The 22,974-nt window shown below is 36.2% G+C and overlaps 2 protein-coding genes across 2 annotated transcripts; one reads left to right on the top strand and one right to left on the bottom strand.

Annotated features, from left to right (window-relative positions):
* Positions 1-6,449: 6,449 nt before the first annotated feature.
* LOC101520709 (olfactory receptor 5V1) lies at positions 6,450-7,400 on the bottom strand. The gene has a single exon (XM_004598424.2). It carries the CDS (start codon positions 7,398-7,400, stop codon positions 6,450-6,452), a length of 951 nt encoding a protein of 316 aa, XP_004598481.1.
* An 11,399-nt stretch (positions 7,401-18,799) lies between these two features.
* LOC101520472 (olfactory receptor 12D1) lies at positions 18,800-19,726 on the top strand. Its single transcript, XM_004598423.2, has one exon. It carries the CDS (start codon positions 18,800-18,802, stop codon positions 19,724-19,726), a length of 927 nt encoding a protein of 308 aa, XP_004598480.2.
* The last annotated feature ends 3,248 nt before the right edge of the window (positions 19,727-22,974 follow it).

Here is a 22,974-nt window from a genome sequence, read left to right as displayed (position 1 = left end):
TCCAACGAGAGAGGGAGAAGCAGACAGAGATCTGCTGCTTCATTCCCCAGTTGGCTGCAACAGTTGGGAAAAAAACAGACCAAAACCAGAAGCTACTTCTGGGTCTCCCGCATGGGCTTAGGGGTCCAAGCACTTAGATCCTCTTCCATTGTTTTCCCAGGCACATTAGCAGGGAGCTGGGTAGGAAGTGGAGTAGCCGGATTTCCAACCAGCACACATGGGATACAAGTGTCACAAGTGGTAGCCTTACTGCAATACCACAACACCAGCCCTCCCATATCCTACTTTTTCTGTAAGATTTACTTATTTATTTGTTTATTCATGTATTTTAAAAACATGGTTACAGAGAGAACAGAGAATCTAACAGCATCCTAAAGATAACATTTATGATTTATCTATCAACCATGGATCTAATTATATAATATTTTCAAGGTTTAAATATTATTCAGAATAAAATTTAGTCAGTACAGTGATCTACAATACCCTATATAATCTTACCCTTTCTTTATTTTTGGCTTCTGCTTCTACTATATGACTTGATCACTCAGTCATTTTTACCTCTATCTGTTCCTAGAAATCTCTAGTCAGAATCCCATCTCAAGGTCTGGGCTTGCTCTCGAATCTCCTTCACATCTGTGCCTTAAACGGTGGATTTATCTAAGAGCTTTGTGTTAAGCTACAAACACACAAACATGTCATCCTTTACTATTTTGCTATCAATGACACTTGTCTTGATCTGAATTTTATTATGTATCTTCAATTTAAGTGAAAATTCAAGAAAGGAATATTTCATTCGCTACTGTACCCTCAACATCTTAAAAAATACCACATTTCTGAGTGCTATCTATATATTTACTGAATTAACTAATGATTTTGGGTTTCCTGTTTAGTGTTTTTTCATATTTCAAAACAACCTTCAGCTATATTTTATCTTTTTTTCAACATCCAAATCTACAATGTATTCACAATGTTCCCCTGATTGTGAAAGTAAATATAATAAAGACTTCACTTACTTTTATCATAGCACCTGGCAGCAAAGAAAATAGAGATGGACACTTATAGATCAACTACATTAATTTTAAGCATATAAACACATCTATGTGAAAGACTCACTTTTGGCAGGACCTGCTCACAATGACAATAATTATTCTGAGCAATTAACTTTCATAAAAATTGAATTATGTGGATTGAATAAATTAACAAAGAGCCACATTTTGAGTACTACATACAGAATAAATTTACTAAATGGAATTATATAGGTGAATGACATTGAAATTAATGTATATAACCAAGTATTTGGTATGTGAACACTTCAAGTTATATCAATAATCTGTATCCCATAAATGATTTTCTCTATTTCCTGGATAATATCACTACCACTTTTCTCCTAAAAATAACACTATGGCATGTTATATAACCGCTTAACACTAAATAGAACCTAGCTGCAAGTGGAACCTACCACTCATAGAATTTCTGAATTTTGATACACAGCACAAAATCACAAACCTAATTAGTTTCTTGCTCTCACTTTCCTTGTCCCCTCATCTTCTTTCTCTTTGTAACACACCCAGAGACACACAGACACACATTACTACACACATTACCTCCACTAAACAGTAACACATGCTGAGACATGTAATTATGATGCACACCTATGCACACATGGGCTACCTACATAGAAACCAAGTGGGAGGAGGGCAATAATGTTTAAACATATTGGGAAGTTCATAGTTATCCAGGTGCACCTGTTGTTTCACCGTAACACTCACATCCTACATTCAAAGAGAATCACCAGTTATCTTCACTCATCGCAATGGTCTCAATCTGCTTTCATAATAAAGATGTCCCTCTGTTCTAATATCATTTTTTCTACTTAGTCTAATCCAGTTTGTATTGTGTTTCCCCCTAGACATACCTCAGAATGAATAAAGCATTTTTTGTCTTAATAGATTTATCCCAAAATCAGAGATTGGATGTATTTTTATCTCCTTGAATAAAATTAGCACAGAGTTCTGGCTGCTCAAAACCTCTTAAATATACTTTCATTTCAAACACCTAATATCTGAGTGTAAGTCAGAATCTCAGCAAATCCTCTTTGTTATGATGTCCAAACGGGGAGAAAAAAGATGGGATAATCCCTCTGTAAAATTCCTTAGTGGCATCATAGGCATTAATGTCTTGGGATTTCTCTCTCAGCGGATTTTTCTCTCTCCATATGTCTCTTCTCACAAAGATCTTTTTATTCCCTTCTAGTAAGTCATCATAGTGATTTAAGTATTTAGAGGTCATAATAGAATAACAGAAAGGGATGTTGAGGATAGAAAAAAATAGAAGATATAAGCTGATATTCCAGAGAACTTGACATCTAATAAATATAAGAAATACGATCACCTGGAGCCATATATTGAAAACTAAATTTGGTGAACTTTTAAATTGAGTTCCACGCACATAGAAAAGTAAACTGTTTGGAAAAACTACACTCAAACATAACTTACATCATAGTCATATTGTTATTGGTTCTGCTAAATAAAGAGTTTAATAAATAAAAAGTGGACAGTATAGTCTCACCAGAAAATAGACAAGGTCTATAAAAATAATCAAGCAAAAAATGTTCAATTTCACTCATACAAATAAAATTATTAAAATTATAGTAGTATATAAGTCTTATAAATTTGGTAAATATTTACAACAAAATTAAACAAAACACTGTATTTGCAGCAAAACTGATACACCTAGAAATTCTTTATTTTATTTTAATTTAAGTCCCACAAATAAGGAAGAACATGTGATATTTGTCTTTCTGTTTCTGGCCTATTTCACTTAACATGATTTCCTCTAGTTTCAATCATTATTATTGCAACTTTGTACAGGAACAACTTTATATTCGCGGCCCATTGAAATGACATAAAACTTTAATTAAAGTCATTATTTGTACTATCATGATAAGTATTTATTTTTAATATTTATTTTTATTGGAGAAACAGATTTACAGAGAGAAGGAAATATACATGGAGAAAAAGCTTCCTTCCATTGGTTCACTCCCAAAATGGCATCAATAGCTGGAGCCGATGTATCCAAAATCAGGATCCAGGAGCTTCTTCCACATCTCCCATGAGGATGCAGGGTGCAAGGTTTTCCCATGACATAAGCAGGGAGCTAGATACAGAGGGAAACAGCTGGGACCCAAATCTGCATTCATATGTGATGGAGGATTAGCCAGCTGAGCCATCGTACCAGTCCCAATCAGTAGTATTTCTGAGAGTAAACATAAAATGAACTTCCTGGGTCCTATGTCAATTCATCACTAAAAACATATAATCAAGTTAATGATTTATTAAGTTGTTCGATTTTGTTCTCCCATTATCATTGTTACCTTAGGGTAACAGCCAAAGACAAATTAGAATAACCCAAATTGAGTGCAATATCAGATTTGATTGAATAGCACCTAGGAAACTATTGTTAAGTCATTTAACTCTTTATAATCATAATATTCCTTGCCAAAAAATGAGGAGTTACTATGCCAATACAACTACATAAACTCCTACTCCATTCATCTACTTATAAATGGACAAACTATGAAATCGAATAAAAACGGAACTTTCTAGAAAGTGCTCCAAAGCAAGCCAATTTAGGGATGGAACCAAGATTAGTAAAAGAGAAAATGAACCAGGTGTTTTTCTAACTTTTACTGCTTATAAAAAGAAAAAAGGCCTCAACTGACATCACTGTCTATAAAACCTACAGACTTTCTAGCTTAGAAATGCAAACAGTTTGAGCCAATAACATCCATTGGAAGTAAAAGTTAGATATGGGGACCCGGCACTGTAACCTCATAGCTGAAATCCTCACCTAAAATGCACAGGGATCCCATATGGGCGTAGGTTCTAATCCTGGCAGCCCCACTTCCCATCCAGATCCCTGCTTGTGGCCTGGGAAAGCCTTAAAGACAGCCCAAAGCCTTATGATCCTGCACCCGCATGGGAGACCTGGAAGAAGCTCCTAGGTCCTGGCTTCGGATCAGCTCAGTTCCAACCATTGCGGTCACTTGGGGAGTGAATCATCAGCAAGAAGATCTTCCTGTCTTTCCTCCTCTCTGTATATCTGACTTTGCAATAAAAATAAATAAATCTTTTTTTTTAAGTTAGATATGGGAAATAAGACGGGAAGCCTAAATTCTTTACTTTTATTTATTTGTATTTTATTGGAAAGGAAGCTAGAGAGAGGGACAGCAAGAGAGATAGAGAAATTTTCCATCCACTGTGCACTACCCCAAAAGCCCGCAGCAGCCAAGGCAGGCCGAGGCCAGGATAAACCAAGTCTAGAACTCAATCTGGATGGCAGAGACAAGAATTTTGAGCCACCCTTTGCAGGCCACCAGCAGGAAGCCAGATTAGAAGTGAAATAGCAAAACTGCAACCACACACTCTGATGTGTGATGCAGGAGTCTGTCTTAACTCCTGTACCAAATGCCCAATACCTTTAAAAATGTTTGTATATTGGGGCTGGCACAGTGGCTCAACAGGCTCATCCTCTGTGTAGGCTCCAGTTCTAGTCCTGGCTACCCATTTCCCATCCATTTCCTGGATTATGGCATAGAAAAAAGTAGGGGAGGATGACCCAGGTTCTTGGGACTCTGCATTCATGTGGGAGAACTGAAAAAAGCTCCTGCTTCCTGGCTTCAGATTAGATCAACTCAGCTCCAGCCATTACAGCCATCTGAGGAATAAAACAGATCTTTCCAATGAAAATAAGCAAGTCTTTAAAAAAAATAAAAGGATAAAAGAGTTAAAATGGATCAGGACAAGGTCACTAATCTCAGGCCCTCTAAAAATCTTAAAATGATGCTATAAATCATCTTCAATCCCATTCAGCACTGTCTGATATCAAACCTCCTTCCCTGAAGATCTGCCAGAATAGGTACCCATCTGTAACAAAGCAGCAGATTTGTAGACACTGTGTTGACTATGGAAACCGAAGCAACCCTCTGAATCAGCTGCCGCCACAGTTGGTGGCAATCTGAGGTCAGAACTACCTATCCAGGTACCCATGCACTGTGCCAGCATGAATCCTATAAGAAATACAGGAAAAATCCACTGCCATCCATGAATTCTGGTATAAGCCCATTGTTGATAAAGTGTGAAGCATACCCTTATCCCAGTGTCTGACCTCCTCACAATCTGCTACAGATTGTCCAATGCATCACAAACCACGCAAGACACACACAGCCACCTGATAACCAGACCACCAACCTTGGACCCCATTGCAGCTCCTATAGCAGTCAGGCAATACAGCTCCAAGTTCACTCAACTTCAATCCTAGAGGCATTTTGATCAGGCTGGAGATCCTTTGTCTTCTGTCTTTTTATTCCCTTACTTTTCCCCATTTTGTTCTTTCATTTTTCATCCCTATTATATCTAGATTTGTCTTACTTAGCCTGTTGATTTTTTTTTGTAGGGAAGAGGAGCCTGGAAATGTAAGTTTTGTGTATTTTTATAAATGTGAATCAACTTGTCTGTTCTAAATTTGAACAGCATGTGAATATTTTTTACTTTAGATGCATGTGAATATTTTATCCTTCAAAACAAAAATGTTTTCATTCTTCTGTGTCTCACTGTACATACAAACAGATTTCTGTTATTAAAGTGTAGTGGATTTCTCAAATAAAATGTGGTCTTTGTCACATATTTAAAGACATGAAAATAAAAGAGAGAATTTAAAGATTATGATGTTGTTTTTTCAAGAGAAATTAAATTAACTTTAGTCCATGAATCTGGTAAAATAAATAAATAAAATTTGACATGAAAGAACCCAGGTTATTAGCATCTCCATTGAAATTCATATTTCTCAAAGCATAATGTAAAATTGGCAGAGCTTGTTACAGTTCTTTGAAAAAATTGGTGTACACTGAGTATTCCTTTAAAATCAAATTAAGGCAAATTAAGATAAACATTATTTGAGCATTTACAATTGAAAAATGTGTTGGCAAAATATGGGAACAGGTTCAAGTATTTATGGCTCCCTTAAATAAAAGCTTTTTAAGTTCTTGGAAAGACAATAAATGTAAAAGAAGATGACAAAAGAAAGCAACTCTTAAACAAATGATGTGCAAGTCAGTGGAGAGTCCACTACAGGAGAAAAGTATCATAATGCTCATCATAATATCCATAATTATTGCATTTGTAAGTTTCAAGTTATCTTTTTAAATGTTTTATTTGGATACAATTTCAAACATACAAAAACATATCAACAGTAAGAGTACAAAACAATCCCACATTCATCCTTTTCTGAAATCCATCTATTGTACATATGTCATTTCATGATCTTATAGCTCAAAGTTTCAGTTCTTAGAGCTTTATTACCAATGTTGGCAAGAAGCAATCACATCGTGTCAGTAGGATTAGTGATTTTCTAAGATTAGCTGTCCAAACAAGGGAAAACCATGTTATATTTCACGGGAAAGGAAATTTAAAAGTCATTACTTTTCCTCCTACAGTTCTCAGAGCCTTTCTTATGTCCTTATTCCTCAAAGTATAAATTACGGGGTTTAGCATGGGGGTAACAATGCTATACAGTACTGAGATTAGCCTGTCTTTTGTCAACGAGTAGGATGAAATGGGCCGTACATAGGTGAAAATGGAACTTCCATAGTAGAGAAGCACAATGAGCAGGTGGGAGGCACAGGTCGAAAAAGCCTTTTGCCTCCCTTCTGAAGAGCGAATTTTCAGGATGGCAGAAATAATAAAGAGATAGGAAAGAATGATACCCAGGAAAGGAGCCCAACCGATGAAGACCCCAACGCAAAGCAAAACCAACTCATTGACAGAAGTGTCCCCACAAGACAAGATCAGCAAAGGGGGAATGTCACAAAAGAAATAATTAATCTGGTTGTTGCCACAGAAGGGCAGGCGGAAGGTCAATACTGTGTGCACCACTGAGTTGAGGAAACCACTGACCCAGCATGAGGCTGCTAACTTGCTGCAGAGGGCCTTGTTCATGATGACTGAATACCGTAAGGGCTTACAGATGGCAGTGTAACGATCATATGCCATTGCCGCCAGCAGAAGACACTCCACCCCCACAAAGAAAAGAAAAGCGAAGAGCTGGGTTATGCAGCCCCCATAGGAGATGCTTTTCTTCTCTGACAAGAGATGCACCAACATCTGGGGGACATTGGTGGTGGTGTAACAGATGTCAAGGAAGGCCAGATTTCTCAGAAAAAAATACATAGGGGTACGTAGTCGAGTATCAACCCATGTCACCAGGATAATGAAGAGATTCCCTCCCAGGGTGCAGAGATAGATCATAAGGAAGACCATAAACAGTAACAGTTGCAAATCATTTAGGTTGGAGAACCCTAGGATGATGAACTCCGACAGAGCTGTTTGGTTTTCTCCTTCCATGATGTTCTTTCTTGGGAACGAAAGGAAAAGCAGGATAAATTGCAGTATTCATGGGCTGTTACAGCAATAATCTGCAAGGCAAGAAAATACAGCTGCTATGAATAAAATAATCATTCTCTGTATCATGATAAATACTAGGTCATTTATGATCCGTGACAGATTATGAAGTAAAGATCACATTTTTTAAAAATAATCCATGTCTTTGTGGGACATAACTCTTACAGAATACCAGCTGCTATAAGAATGAAATGAACAGCTTGTGGTATAATTCTCGTAGTTAGCCCTTATTTATGCTTCCCTGGAACTGTGGTCTTCCTGCTTTTTATTTGTTGAATATTCTATCTTGGAGTTAACTAAACCAGTGAATACAGAATGGATTGAAATTACGTCCTGCAGAAATTTAGGGGGGAAAAGAAGGATGGTGATTGAAGGCTGGAGGGATCAAGGGATGAAGGTAGAGCGACCTTTTTTAGGAATATATCTATGAAATACATTATTGTATTTATACTCTTTATATTAATAAAATAAAATAGGAAATGGTGGTTCCTTTATAGGAAAAAGTCAGTATTAAAAGTCCATATGCAGTGTTAGGGCTATTTCTACAGGTGTGGAGTGACAAGCCCCTCGTTCTTTTGTTTGTTTGTTTGTTTGTTTGTTTGATTAAGGATTTATTTAAGAGAGCTTATTTAGAAGGGCTCATTCTTAAGCCCACTGTGTCTTGGAGCTGGCTGTTGGGATCATAATCTGGTGGTTAAGAACCGTGGAGTTACGTGAGTCTCTCCTTGTGCTCCTTTCCTCTCTTGAAGGTGGTTTTCTTTATATCATTTTGCTTTCAAACAGCAAGATGTTTATTTTCTTTGTTAAAGTTCTAAAATATTTTAATACTTACAAATTTTACTTAACACACACATTCAACATCACATTCAACAACTACATAATACAGAATCTTTTTTAGTAAACCACACATGAAAAGCTTATACAAATATAAGAATACATACTCAACTGTCAATCAATCTTCAGTAATCACAAAGAATTGAGGCCATACAAGTTGGTTTCTGATCACAGTGCAAATAAACTAGATATGAGCAACAAATGCAGAAAAAAAATTTACCATACTTAGAAATTAAGCAATGCATTTCTAAATGTTCTATAGGTCCAGGAAAAATCATAATGGAAATTCAGAAAATATTCTAGCTTTTTGGTAGTAAAATACCATATATCAAAATTTGTGACATGCAGCTACAAATATTATCTACACAGAAGCTCAGAAGGAGCCAGTATTTGGTGCAGTGACTAAGCCATTGTTGGGGATTCTCTCATCCCATAGCAGAGTATCTGGATTTGAATTCTGGCTCCACTCTCTTTTCCAACTTCAGTCTAAGTGTACCCTGGCAGGCAGCAGGTGCTGGCTCAGGTATTTAGGTTTCTGCTACCGTATAAGAGACTTGCACCGAGTTCCCACCTCTTGGCTTTGATCTGGTCCAGTCCTATCTATTGCTGTCACTTGAGGAGTTAACCAGGAAATAGGAAATCTCTCTCCCTCCATCCCTCCCTCGCTTTCTTGCTTTCATTCTTATTTCTTTATTCCTTTCCCCTTCTCCATTGAAGAAAGAAAGGGATGGAGGGAAGAAGAAAAGAAAGGAAAGAAAGGATGGAAGGAAGAGAGAGAGAACAAAAGGAAAGAAAGAAAGAAGGAAAGTTTAGAAAGTAACATTAGAGGACCTGGCACAATAGCGTAGCAGCTAAAGTCCTTGCCTTGAGTGAGCCAGGATCCCATATGGGTGCCGGTTCTAAACCTGGCAGCCCTGCTTCCCATCCAGTTGCCTGCTTGTGGCCTGGGAAAATAATCAAGGACGGTCGAAGGCCTTGGGACCTTGCACCTGCGGGGGAGACCTGGAGGAGGCTACTGGTTTCGGATTGGCTCAGCTCCAGCCATTGCCGCCACTTGGGGAGTGAACCATCGCCTGGAAGATCTTCCTCTCTGTCTCTTCTCTCTGTATATCTGCCTTTCCAATAAATATAAATAAATCTTTGAAAAAGAAAGTAATATTAGAAGACAAGGCGAATAAGTAGGACGAATGAACCACTCAAAAAGCAGCTGGGGTGGGTGTTTATCCTATCAGTTAAAATAATTATGTACCATACTGGAGCACCTGGTTTTGATTCCAAGTTCAAGTTCAAGTTTCTGACTCTAGCTTCCTGCCTATGGCAACTCTGGGAAGCAGGATCGTCCATGTGACTAAGATAGACCTCAGCTTTAGCTGGAATCCAGAAATGCAGTCAAATCGTCTATTGCTGGTAGTTTTCTCTGGTTCCTAAATTGTTAGAATTCTTACAATCCTTGCAGACTTGATTTTCAGCTTGTAGAATGCTGAAAAAGGAGGATTTTAAAAAATTAAATCTTTAGATAGAAGGTAATATCATTGCTAAAGAAGTTTTCCACTTTTCTTTTATGAAAACTCACCAAGATTTATAATCATTTCCATTCTTATTTTTGGTTTGTATATTTTTAAAAACAGCACAATTTTACCCAAACATTTGTGTTGATAGCCAGGATGTTGACAAAATAAGTCGAAATTGTATATTATATATATATATTATATTGTTTATATAAAACTATTTTGATCAAAGACTTTGGCTTGAAGAAGTTTGTTACTGTCTGAATAATTTTTAGAAGATTGTGAATATAGAATATATTAGTGCCTTATTCAGTTTTGTTGACTAATGCAACGATAGCTTACATTTAAAGTAAGAATGAAGTAAGAATATAGACTTATGAAACTGAATTATAAAATAATAATTAAGAAAAACAATAAAAATTATTCCACCGTGCAAAACAAAACAAAAAAGAATACAAACTGAAGTAGAACTGCAAATGGTTCAGAATTCATTACTCCAGTAAATAGATCTTACGAGTCATAAAAACTAAACACAATATCATTGAATTATTGAAACTTTAGCACAGCATACTACAGAAAATACTTTACCTATATTTTAAGACTTTGAAGGAATAGTAAAATGATGATATTTTCTGTTTATAAAATAATTATTTTATAGAATAATTGAGATAAATAAAATCATAAAGAAATAGGATGAAAATAACCCTTGAGTACTAATTTTGTATATGTCCTTACATTAAATTTCCAATGTATATATATTCAAACTAGAGATAAACTTGTGCATTTTTATTTTGTTACATATTATATTTCTTTGAATTAGAAATATTTTTGTTTGACATTATTTTAGTGATTATAAGTTCATCATATGAATGCACCAAATTTCATAAAACCCAAACCTTGACAATAAACATTCTGCTGCTATAAATTAACATTTAAGTGCACAAATGTTTCCTGAATATCTTTTATTGTGTGCTAATACTGTTTTCCTAGAAAAGGTCAATGGGTAGAAATATAGTTGAATCTTTAAAACAATCTCCCAAACTGATATTTTAGCAGTATATTCTGAATGAGTAACTATATCATAAAGCAAGCTGCCATCAATGACCAGTGACAATACGACACACAGTGAAAGATACCTCTCATGGCAAGCATTGGAAGACCTTGACCTTGCCTCAGTGTCAGTGCCCACTAGTTGTGTGAATCTAAGAAGGACACTTCAATTGTCTACTTCTTAATTTATTCATATGTGATATTATAAGGTTTCACAAAATTCCAGAAAAATATTTAGAACTAATAACAAATAGCACCAAAGTAACAAACTGAACACATAAAAATAAAAAATAAACATAATCAATATCTCACTAGTGATTTTGACAATAAGATGTTACAGTTAATGACCCTGCTAGATGACATTACATACCCTAAAATGATCACAGCATATGAAGCTTACAGGGTAATGTGGAATAAAATACTAAGTCAATAACTCTTGGGACAACCCTGGCTCAGATGAGGCTTCGGTTTTTCTCCCACGATTTATCTCATTTCTAAACTTCTCCAGGTGAATAGAGATTTCAAAGGTTCTGTAATTAGGATGTTTTTTAAGGTAAGAATTTATAAATATTCACACACAAGCTAAAGAGGAATTTTAAAACCTGTATCTTTGGAATCTGGGATGAAATTTTGTCTATATTCTCTACTTGTAGTTGTTAAGCTTAAAAACTTACCAAAAAAGGTAAAATCTATGTTTGCCTTCAAGAAAAGTAGCATAGAAAATAAGATAAAAATTGTTAATCAAGAGTCAAATATTAAATTACATTTGGCTTTTTAATTTATAATTACATAGCATTGATTTTTCTAAAATGACCAAATTGTTTGCTGGTTTCCATAGCACCCATACAGAGTCAGGGATCTGGAAATGGTTAAAGAAAGAATGAATAGTATGGAAAATAATACTAAAATTTAGATTTATAGTGAAAATCTTATTTTTAAGCATTAAGAAACAGCTAAATATTTAACCAACAAAAATAGATCTTTTTCTACCTAATTTCATGGAAACCAACACAAGCTTTTTAGAATTTTTTTTGCTTTTAGGATGTCATGTTTTCAATTTATATTCTGATCAATGGCCTAATGCTCCACCAAATAAAGATTTCAACAAACAGAATGTAGTTCAACAGAAACATGGGCTAGAGCCATAGTGTTTGATTAAGGAAATCCCTTCCAAGTTAGCTAGTCTATCTGGGGTGGTATTTGACTGAATTCCATCTCAGTACAGAACTGAATGAAAAACAAAGAAAATCTAAACTATCAGATCAGAAGCTAAGAAGATACGTCAACTGGAAACTAATCAGAATGTATTTATATAACAAACCTTCTTGTACATCATATGAATGCTTTGTTCTGTATAAAAATACCAAGGTCTGTTGTGTAATTCTCTAGGTGTTTTCAGAAGTGTTCAAACAGACCCGGAAAAAGTGAGAATTTACAACTCTGCATGCATCAATTAGAAATTCACAAATAAGACAGAAATCCTGAAAGTCTGCCCTCTAACCTTCATCTGCTCCACCATTAGTCTTCATCTGTCCTCTCATATTGAAGTGTATCTCTGGCAGTGACAATAGCTGTTTAAGTAAATAGTGAGCATATATAAAGTTTGGTGTTGAGAACTCAATGGTATACTTTGAACTATCTTTTCCAAGAGTTTATGTAATGGAAAGCCTGTGATTACAATTTAGAAAAAGTCAGTAAAAATCATCTAGTCAACCTCACATAATTCTTTTGGTAACTTATAATCCAGCCTATAAATAAACACTGCATTGAAGAGACATCTGAAACTTGTAAAATCAGTCTATTCCCTCCTTAGAAAAATTCTAGTCCAAATTTGTTTTTCATGATGCTCTAATCTTTACAACTGATGGAAGAGCCAAGGTGGAGGCTCTTCCACCTTGCTAACTATGTGACCATTGACAAACTACGAAACTTTAACTTCAAAACTTGGAAGAGCAACATTTTCGTCTTAGTGAAATATTGAGGATTAAATAAGGCTATGCATTAGGACTTAACGTTTGTTTTGTTTATAATAAGAAGCTTTTGTCATCCTACATTATAGGCAAAGTTTACTCCCACTTCCATATAAGAGAATTCTTAATTGAAATTTTTACTTTTCAGACTAAAGGAATCCATATACATTTCTTATATGATACTCACTTGTTAAGTTATTTAGGCCAAAACATGTCAATATTCCTATCAAATGCTAAGGTTTCTAACTTTCAATTACTATAGGCTGAAAGATTTGTCCTTAGTTAAAAGAACTCAAACCACCAAAAGGACAGTTTAAACAAATATTTTGAGGAGAGAACACTCTTTCTGGAACTAAAAAGTAACACACATATTTCACAAGCCACATATTTTACAATACTTAACTGTCTCACATAATCAGTGCCCAGACAGGCATCTTGAACACATCCTTTATAAAGGGCCCCATACCTAAATACCTTTCTTCCAACCATCCCCTGTTGCTGTCCAAAGAATATAACTGAATAACATTATAAGTCCAAAAGGCAAACTGAAACAATAAAGGAAAGAAGGAGAGCAGGAATGAGAGGAGAGAAAATGACAACTTGCCTGCTGTAGAAAAGAGAGCTTAAAAGTAGATGCTAAATTTCAAATACTCAACAGCTGCTTTTATGGACTTTAAAAATGACAGCATTGCCATCCCTAGAGTTACGACACTTTTGGAAACATTAATGAGAGCCAGGCGTCCCCAGTTCTAGTTTTAATTGTTAGTGCTGTAAGACTTAGAGAGGACATGTTGCTTTGGGGAGCTGACATAGTCTCAAATGACTCCTATAATCTTTCAAAATTAATTAATCAAAATCTTCTTTGAAGCATTTTTAACCCTTTAAGCATTTCTATTCCATTTATATTCATTTGATATGACCATACAAATACCAATAGAAACAAAATGAGGCCTTAATAAATTTGAACATTTTCAGGAACACAATATAGAAGTTTAAGACTCAACACCTTCAATCAGGTATATGGCCTAATATCATTAAAAATCTCTTCCTCGTCAGCAAACCAAATTGGGCAACAGCACAACACACACACACACACACACACACACACACACGTATAATATTTTATAGAATCTTTATTATGTATGTATACATAATATATGTTAAATATACATATAACATTATTTATGTATAATAATTAAGTGGGATTTATCCCAAGATGATAAGGATGATTAAACCTATTCAAACTAATAAATGTGATAAATAATGTCAGCAGAACAAATGACAAAGTAATATGAGCATCTCAACAGATATAGAAAAAGTGTTTAATAGGAGCCAGCAAGGTGACATAGCAAACTAATCCTCCACCTGTGGTGCCAACATCCCATATGTGTATCAGTTCCTGTCTCAGTTGCTCTAATTTTGGTCAAGTGTTCCTGCTAATGGAAATAGTGGAGAACAGCCCAAGTCCGTGGACTCGGAAACTCAGAAGCTCCTGGCTCCCAGCTTCCCACCAAAACAGCTCTAGCTACAGCAGCCATTTGGGTGACTTTCAAATAAAATAAGTAAATAAAACTTGAATTATAAAAAAAGAAAAGGCTGGCCCGGTGCAGGTGCCTAGTGGCTAACCTCCTCGCCTTGAACAACCCAGGATCCCATATGGGTGCCGGTTCTAATCCCGGCAGCTCCACTTCCCATCCAGCTCGCTGCTTGTGGCCTGGGAAAGCAGTTGAGGACAGCCCACAGCCTTGGGACCCTGCACATGCGTGGGAGACCTGGAGGAGGTTCCTGGCTCCTGGTTTCGGATCGACTCAGCACCGGCCATTGTGGTCACTTGCAGAGTGAATCATTGGATGAAAGATCTTCCTGTCTCTCCCCCTCTCTTTACACATCTTATTTTCCAATAAAAATAAATCTTTTTAAAAGGCTTTTGATGAAAGTCAACACTTTTTTATGCTAAAATCTCTTACAAAATGAACTAAGGTGTGTATATTGACAAACCCATAGGTCATTGAGGAAAATGTGAAGATAGCTCTAACCTCTAGAACAAGACATGGACTTCTATTTCCAACACTATGATTCAACATAGCAATATAATCCCTACCCAGAGCAATTGGGCAAGAGAAAGAAATAAAGATAATTGAAAAGGAATAAATCAAATTGTTCTCTTTGCAGATGACATAATATTATACACAGAAAATCCTAAAGTCTCAACCAAAAGCTTGTAAAACTGAAAAACAATCTCAGAAAAGTTACAGTATATCCTATGAACACAGAAAAACCAGTAATGTGTCTATGTATTCAGTGGCTAAATGAACTGAAAAAGTCATGAAGAAAACAACCTAATTCCTAATAGCTATCAAATAGGAAAATAAAAATAATCACGAAGATCAAAACTCTCAACAATGAAACCTATAGGCACTAAGTTACAAAATGAACACAAAATGTAAAGATATCCCATGTTCATGTGTGAAAAATTAATATTGTTAACATTTCCATACTACCTAAGGTGATCTACTAATTCAATATGCAATGACATCCAATCAAACTTCCTGATAAATAGACATTCTGGGAAATTAAATAAAAAGAAGTAGATCTATAATAGTGATTACCAGAAGCTCAGGAAGGCTAAGGAACTGATGACACCATTTCTTTTTCATTTCTAATTTTAACTTCCACATATAAAACATGGTATTTGCCTTTCTGTAACCAGCTTAATTTACTCAACACGAAATCCTCTAGTAGTATCCGTTTTGATACAAATGATAGCATTTCTCTTTGTGTACTAGAATAATATTCTAAAATTAATAAAATTGGAAGTAAAAAAGGAGACGACACAACTAACACTTCTAAAATACAATGGATAAGATGAAACTACGATGAAAAATAAGCTAACAATTAGAAAATCTCAAAGAAATGAACAAATTTCTGGATACATACAAGTTACCAAGATCAAATCAAGAAGATACTACCTAAATAGACCCATAGCAGGCAACAAGAATAAAGCAGTAATTAAAAATTCTCCATCAAGGAAAAGTCCAGGGGTTTATGACTTTACTACCAAACCTACTTCAATGCTTTTCAAAAATGCTCCTAAATATTCAACAGGATGAACCTCAGCCAGCATTACACTTATACCAAAACTGAACAAAGACAGTATGAAAACTGCACACCTATATCCCTCAAAAACACAGACACAAAAGTTCTCAGCAAAATGTTGGCAAGCCAAATCCAAACTCACATCAGGGAGATCATATATCATGCTCAAGCCAAGCATGTGCCACTATTGTCAATAGTGAAGACTCGACTGCAGAACAAAAGCAACGCAACTTCTGTAGGATCATTTTTTCCCCTTCTTCTCCATAAAACCACAATAATTAGAGAGTAGATTAAAGACTGACACTTAGTGACTTGATAGGATGTGACTGATTTCATGTCCTAATTTTCCTTATCAATTATTTTTTATTTTAAAAAATTTTTTATTAACAGGAAATAATTAAAACATCTTTGTGGATTAGAACATGTCAATTGAATCCATGTATACGTATATAGTGTGTAATGATCAAATCAGGCTGGTTAACATCTCTACCTCACTAAGAATCTAACATTTCTTTATATTGAAAACTTTCAAACTTCTCTTTTCTCATGTTTTTTTGGGGATACATAATAAAACATTGTAAACTATAGTCCTCTAATAATTGCCAACTTTCTTTACACTTTCTACTCCAAAATATTTTCTAAGAGAGCTTCTTGAGAAATAAAAAGTGAACCTATGCCCCTGGCTCAAGAAATGAAGGGAATTTTTGCAATCCTGATAATATGTGAGGCTTAACATTAGTGTAAATGTCTGTTTTAACGAACGTATGCTGATTCCGTAACCTGCTAGCCTTAGGGGAACCTGAGCGATGGGTATTTGGCTAAGAATATGTTGTTCTAAAGCTAAAGAAGCTAGTAAGAAAAACAGAAAAAAAGAAAAAACAAGAGTAGCAAAAATATATATATGTGTGTATGTGAAGCTTCATGGAAGAATTTCACAAAACAGCTGCCATATTTTTGCTAATTCAGAGAGTTATGCTGTTTATTCATACAAAAACTGTCCTCTGTACCAGGGGATACGGTCTCTCTCAGGAATTACATGCCTAGAGATTCCTGAATCATTAAAAATCCAAGCAAAGATTCAGGAACGAGAGAGAGAGAGATTTGAAGATGAGTTTATGTTCTAATTCTGACATGAACTATCTCTTCAAATATTTTTATTATTTACAATCACTGAAAACCTGAAAAGTTCTCTTACCTATGACCTTTCCCACAAAATCAGGTAAGATGACAGAACAGGAGATGAAGATATTTTCTGTCAGTTAGCCTGTGTCTTTCTGTTGAAATTAAAGCTGAGTGCCCAGGATTTAAAGCTGATTTGTTTAATGTCTACCTCTTCACTGTCCTTATAGTTTAGGAGAAATTTTTACTTCTTTAATTTTCATTGCCATATCACATTCCAAATTCAAGAAGGGCACTTCTTCAGATGTTCTCTAAAGCAAATGTGTAAGCTCTAGATAGCAGAATTGCTGTGAAAAAACCATGTCCTACAGAGGAGTGTGAGATCTAATTTTCTTGAAAAGCGAAAAAAAAATTTGTGAATTTTATGCAAATCTACTTTGTATATTTGGGGTGGTAACCTTTTCTATAAATACAGACTATACATGACTGCCAAACTGACTTGTAGGCACCACTCTACGGAGGTGTGTTAGACAAACTTTGCAAAATTTCCTCTTTTTTGGAAAGCTTCTCCTTTGTCTTCAGATACTCTTAAAATTCTGATTCTCTCAGTGCCTTGTATTTCTTCATTTCTCACACATCCTTGCTTCTTCCTTCCTAATATAAGTACAAAAGCTAATTCACCACATCCAGGAACAAAGAGGAAGCTATTTCAACAAGTATGTCTACTTTGGTTAGCATCTCAAAAAGAGATCATGTCAGATTCTTTACAAATAATACAGGAAAAAGAAATTGGCCTTTCGGTATACAGTGCAAATTTGGTCCAATATTAAACCTTATTAAAACAAACATTTACAATCCTTCCAGTGTTTATTGATTGTTCATTGACAAACAATGAAAGAGAAATATTAAAAATATTACTAATAAGGGTAATATCTCTGGGTTGGCTCTATGACATAATTAGTAATGCTTCTGCCTACAGCACTGGTATCCAACATGAGCACCTGTTCAAGTCCCAGGTTTTCCCCATCCAATCCAGCTCCCTGCTAATGTGCCTGAAAAAGCAGAGAAGATGGGCCCCTGCACCCATGTGGCAGACCATGCAGTTCCTGGCTCCTGACATCAGACCAGCCCAGCTCCAGCTGCTGTGGCCATTTGAGGAGTGAGCCAGCAGATGGAAGATCTCTATCTGTTTCTCTCCTTCTCTTGCTGTAACTCTGACTTTATTGCAAAGTCAGATATACACAGAGTGGAGGAGAGTCAGAGAGAAAGATCTTCCGTCTGATGATTCACAACAAGAGGCTGCAAAGGCCAGAACTGAGCCGATCCAAAGCCAAAAGCCTGGAGCTTCTTCTGGGTCTCCTACATGGGTGCAGGGTCCCAAGGTATTGAGCTGTCCACGACTGCTTCCCCAGACCACAAGCCGAGAGTTCGATGGGAAGGAAGGCCACCAGGATTAGAACTGGCGCCCATATGGGTTCCTGGGTTGCACAAGGTGAGGACTTTAGCTACTAGGCTACTGTGCTGGGCCCAAAATAAATACATCTTTAAAAATAATAACTTTTTAAAGTTACATTCCATAGCAAACTTGCAGCCTTCTTTAACAATCTGAAGGCCCAAATGTTACACAAGTCTTAAAGTTGGTTTCATGGAAAACAACAGCACATACTCTCAAGACATTTTTGTACTGGTAAATCAGTCCTAAGCTGGAAAGATGTATTGACATGAAGGATACTGTTCAGTGTTATTTTGTCTTTTGTTTTCAGTGATGCTGAATCAAACTTCGGTCAGTGAATTTCTCCTGCTGGGGATAACAGACATCCAGGAACCAGAGCCTTTTCTCTTTGTGGTTTTCCTCATCATCTACCTTGCCAATGTTGCTGGGAATGGAGCCATCCTTACAGTCGTCATCTCTGATCCAAGACTCCACTCGCCCATGTACTTCTTCCTGGGAAACCTGTCATGCCTAGATATCTGTTACTCTACAGTGACGCTACCCAAGCTGCTGGAGAATTTCCTCTCTACATACAGAACCATTTCTTTCTGGGGATGCATAATCCAGCTTCATTTCTTCCACTTCCTGGGCAGCACTGAGTCCCTGTTGTTGGCTGTGATGGCCTTTGACCGCTTCGTGGCTATCTGCAAGCCCCTCCATTACACTGTCATCATGAATCAGCAGTTCTGTACCCAGATGGCTGCCACAGTCTGGAGTATTGCTTTTTTCCATGCCCTACTGCACTCCATTATGACTTCTCGTTTGGACTTCTGCAGATCTAACCAAATCCATCACTTCTTCTGTGATATTAAGCCACTGCTGGACCTGGCCTGTGGGAACACTGAACTCAACCAGTGGCTGCTCAGTATTGTCACAGGAACCATTGCCATGAGCCCTTTCTTTCTGACCCTTCTCTCTTATTTCTACATTATTGTCTATCTCTTCTTCAAGACTCATTCTTGGAGAATGCTTCATAAAACTCTGTCCACATGTGCTTCCCACTTCATGGTAGTTATTCTTTTCTTTGTACCTGTTCTCTTCACCTACACTAGACCTGCCTCGGGGAGCTCCCTGGACCAGGACCGGATCATTGCCATCATGTACAGTGTGGTCACCCCTGTACTCAATCCACTCATCTATACTTTGAGAAACAAGGAAGTGAAGAGTGCCTTGAGCAGGGCGATCAGAAAGAGACTCTGATTTGAAGCGGCATAAGAAAAAAAACTCTGAAACACAACAGGCAATTAGGAAGCTGAATGTGACACTGTAACTGCTTCTCCAGCTGTTAGCATGCTAAAACAGAGACCTGGATGAACTATATATGAGCCTGTTTAATACAGTTTTATTAAAAACATTCCCAAGTAATAAAAAGAAATTCCAGCAGTTGGGACACTTGCAATACTGATTTCTTTGTGCAATACCAATTGATAAAATTCATTTGCTAAATATTTCAATATGTTCTTCTTTACAGTTGGATCTAGAAATATGACTAAATTACCTAAGTGTTACATAAATGGATAGCATATGAGTTGTAGATCTCTAGGACCCCTCTAGGTTTTTACATTTTAGTAGGATCAATGAAAATATTATGCTTTTATATTTTGAGAATTGTAATTTTAAGACTGTTTATTCAAATTGGAAAAGTAAATGACAACTTGAATATGAATTAATGGAATTTTATAAAGCATGTCCTAATTCTTCTTTCTCTGGTTGTTCTATTATTTTTTTTTAAAGATTTATTTATTTTTATTGGAAAGTCAGATATACAGAGAGGAGGAGAGACAGAGAAAAATATCTTCTGTCCAATGATTCACTCCCCAAGTGACCACAATGGCTGGTGCTGAGCCAATCCAAAGCCAGCAGCCAGGAGCCTCTTCCAGTCTCCCACGCATGTGCAGGGTCCCAAGGCTTTGGGCCGTCCTCGACTGCTTTCCCAGGCCACAAGCAGGGAGCTGGATGGGAAGTGGGGCTCAGGGGATTAGAACTGGCGCCTATATGGGATCCTGGGTTGTGCAAAGCTAGGATTTGGCCGCTAGGCCACCGCACTGGAGCCTGTTTTATTATTTTAATGCATAGTGATTCAAAATCCAAAGCTTATTGAATACTGACAAGCTTTTTCCCTACATCTCTGTCCCTGTCACTCTTTTACCCTTCATGGGCAACTACTATTAGCATTTGTTTGTCTTTGCAAAGATTCTTCAGGAATATACATGTTTATTTTTTTAAAAAATGGAGTACAAAATTGTAGTGCTATTTGCAATATCCAAAATATGTAATTAACCTACATATTTATTAATGGATAAATGCACAAAGAAAATTTCATATGTGTGTGTGTGTGTTCAGCTATCAAAAAAATAAAATCCTTATAATTTCAACAGAATGAACAAAACTAGAGGACATATGTTTAGTGAAATAAGCCAAACTCAGAGAAACAAAAAAAATGCTAACTGGACAAATCAAGATGTAGGAATAAAATATAAACCTTCCTTATCCTGTTTTAATCTACATGCTAAATGCCACATTGTATATTTAGAATTATGACAACCATTTCTCCACATCCCTGCCTCCAGCCACCTTTCACCACTCATGGGCAAATAATATCACTGTTTGCTATCTGTCCTTTAATCTTTCATGCACCAGTGGAAAAGATACATATTTTTACAAATATATCTATGTTCAAATTTTTGCTGCAATGCATAATCACACATGCATCACTTCTACAAGTCTGTTTATAAACTCTTACACATGAAAATTAGACCAAAGGACACAAGTATTATAATTATGACAGATAATATTAAATTTTCCAACATAGAGGCCATGTAAAAAAGCACAGAGTTTATACTGTGCTGAATATCAGCAATTTTTTTTCTTTCTAGATGCTTCCCTGAAAATATTTTACTCACTTTGTGACTTAATTTTAATCACTTTGTGACTTAACAAATAATATCTAAAGTCAATTCTATAATATGGAAATATACATCATTTTGCCATTCTGTAATTTTTTTCAGGAGGCCAACACAATGGCCTAGTGGCTAAATCCTAGCCTTGCATCCATCCAGGATCCCTTGCGGGCACCGGTCCATGTCCTGGCTGCTCCAATTCACATCCAGCTCTCTGTTTGTGGCCTGCGAAAGCAGTAGAGGATAGCCCAGGGCCTTGGGACCCTGAACTCACATGGGAAACCAGGAAGAAGCTCCTGGCTCCTGGCTTCGGATCAGCTCAGCTCAAGCCATTTCAGCCACTTGGAAAATGAACCAAGGGACAGAAGATCTTTCTCCCTGTCTCTCCTTCTCTTGGTAAACTGAATTTCCAATAAAAATAAGTAAATCTAAGAAAAAATTCAGAATACTGGAAGTCCCAAAAAGAGTAAAATTGGAAGGAGAAGGTAAGATTTCGGCAATTCTAAGAGACATGCGTGCAAACTGAAATATTCCCTATTGGAGCATAAGATACGCACCATTTTCCAGTTAGTATACCAACTGCTATTTATATGAAAACATAAGCAGTTGGTATTTTTATTATTTAGTCAGCAATATCTCTGTGCATATTACACTTATCAAAGTTACACAGGAAGAATTTTAAATCGACATGATGAACTTACAGAGACCAACTCCATAGTAAAAAAGAATCTCGTAAGAATTCTGAAGAAACAATGACCCTGAAAAGAACAACTGGAATGCTTCATCATTATTAAAGCATACCGAAAATCTAGGATTGAAAATAGATTGATGTATTTTAACTAAACAAGTTGATGTTTATTATTCCCTTTTTATTGCTTATAATTTTATTTGAAGCACTCAAGCATTCAACTAAAGGATTTCACTTACAATCTTTCCTATAAATTGGTTGTGTTTATGTGACTAAGTTCCAGTCTATCAGCTATGGAAAAATTTATGACATTTCTTAAAAAACATCTGAAAATGGGTCAGAGATTTGGGAGAGTCTTACACATACACACTTGCACAATACATTTTATGCCTGAGAAACAGCATAATTACCAAAATGAATACAATTATATAGCACTGACCTGGACAATACAGGCCATCTAGAGAAGAAAACCTTAGACGTCCCCCAATACATGGAACTGATATTTTAGGAAAACAGAAGGAACTCTAGTTTCTTACTACCCCGGAAATCAACCAAATCAAACCAAATCAACGATCACAGGTATCAACCATACCCTCCCAATGCTACCAACATCTGATCCTCTTTTTTATGAGAGAAAAATAAAATAAGCTTTTACATTATTTAAAACTTTGCCTCTTGATAGTCTCAAACACCTGATGTGACTCTTAGCTTACTTCAACAAAGGATGTTCCACAAAGCCATTTATTAATATGTGAGTGTAGAGTGAGACACAAGGAGGAGGAAAGGGTTATAACAAAATTTTATACTTGGATGGAAGTAAGTTTGATAGGCCTATTATGTGGCACATAAGTAGCCTAAAT

The sequence above is a fragment of the Ochotona princeps genome, chromosome 1, assembly GCF_030435755.1.
Source record: "Ochotona princeps isolate mOchPri1 chromosome 1, mOchPri1.hap1, whole genome shotgun sequence".
NCBI lineage: Eukaryota > Metazoa > Chordata > Mammalia > Lagomorpha > Ochotonidae > Ochotona > Ochotona princeps.
This window is presented reverse-complemented; position numbering and strand designations above follow the sequence as displayed.

Bases quoted from the DNA above. Each gene is read 5' to 3' on its own strand.
- LOC101520472 (XM_004598423.2), top strand. From the start codon at position 18,800: ATGCTGAATCAAACTTCGGTCAGTGAATTTCTCCTGCTGGGGATAACA.
- LOC101520709 (XM_004598424.2), bottom strand. From the start codon at position 7,400: ATGGAAGGAGAAAACCAAACAGCTCTGTCGGAGTTCATCATCCTAGGG.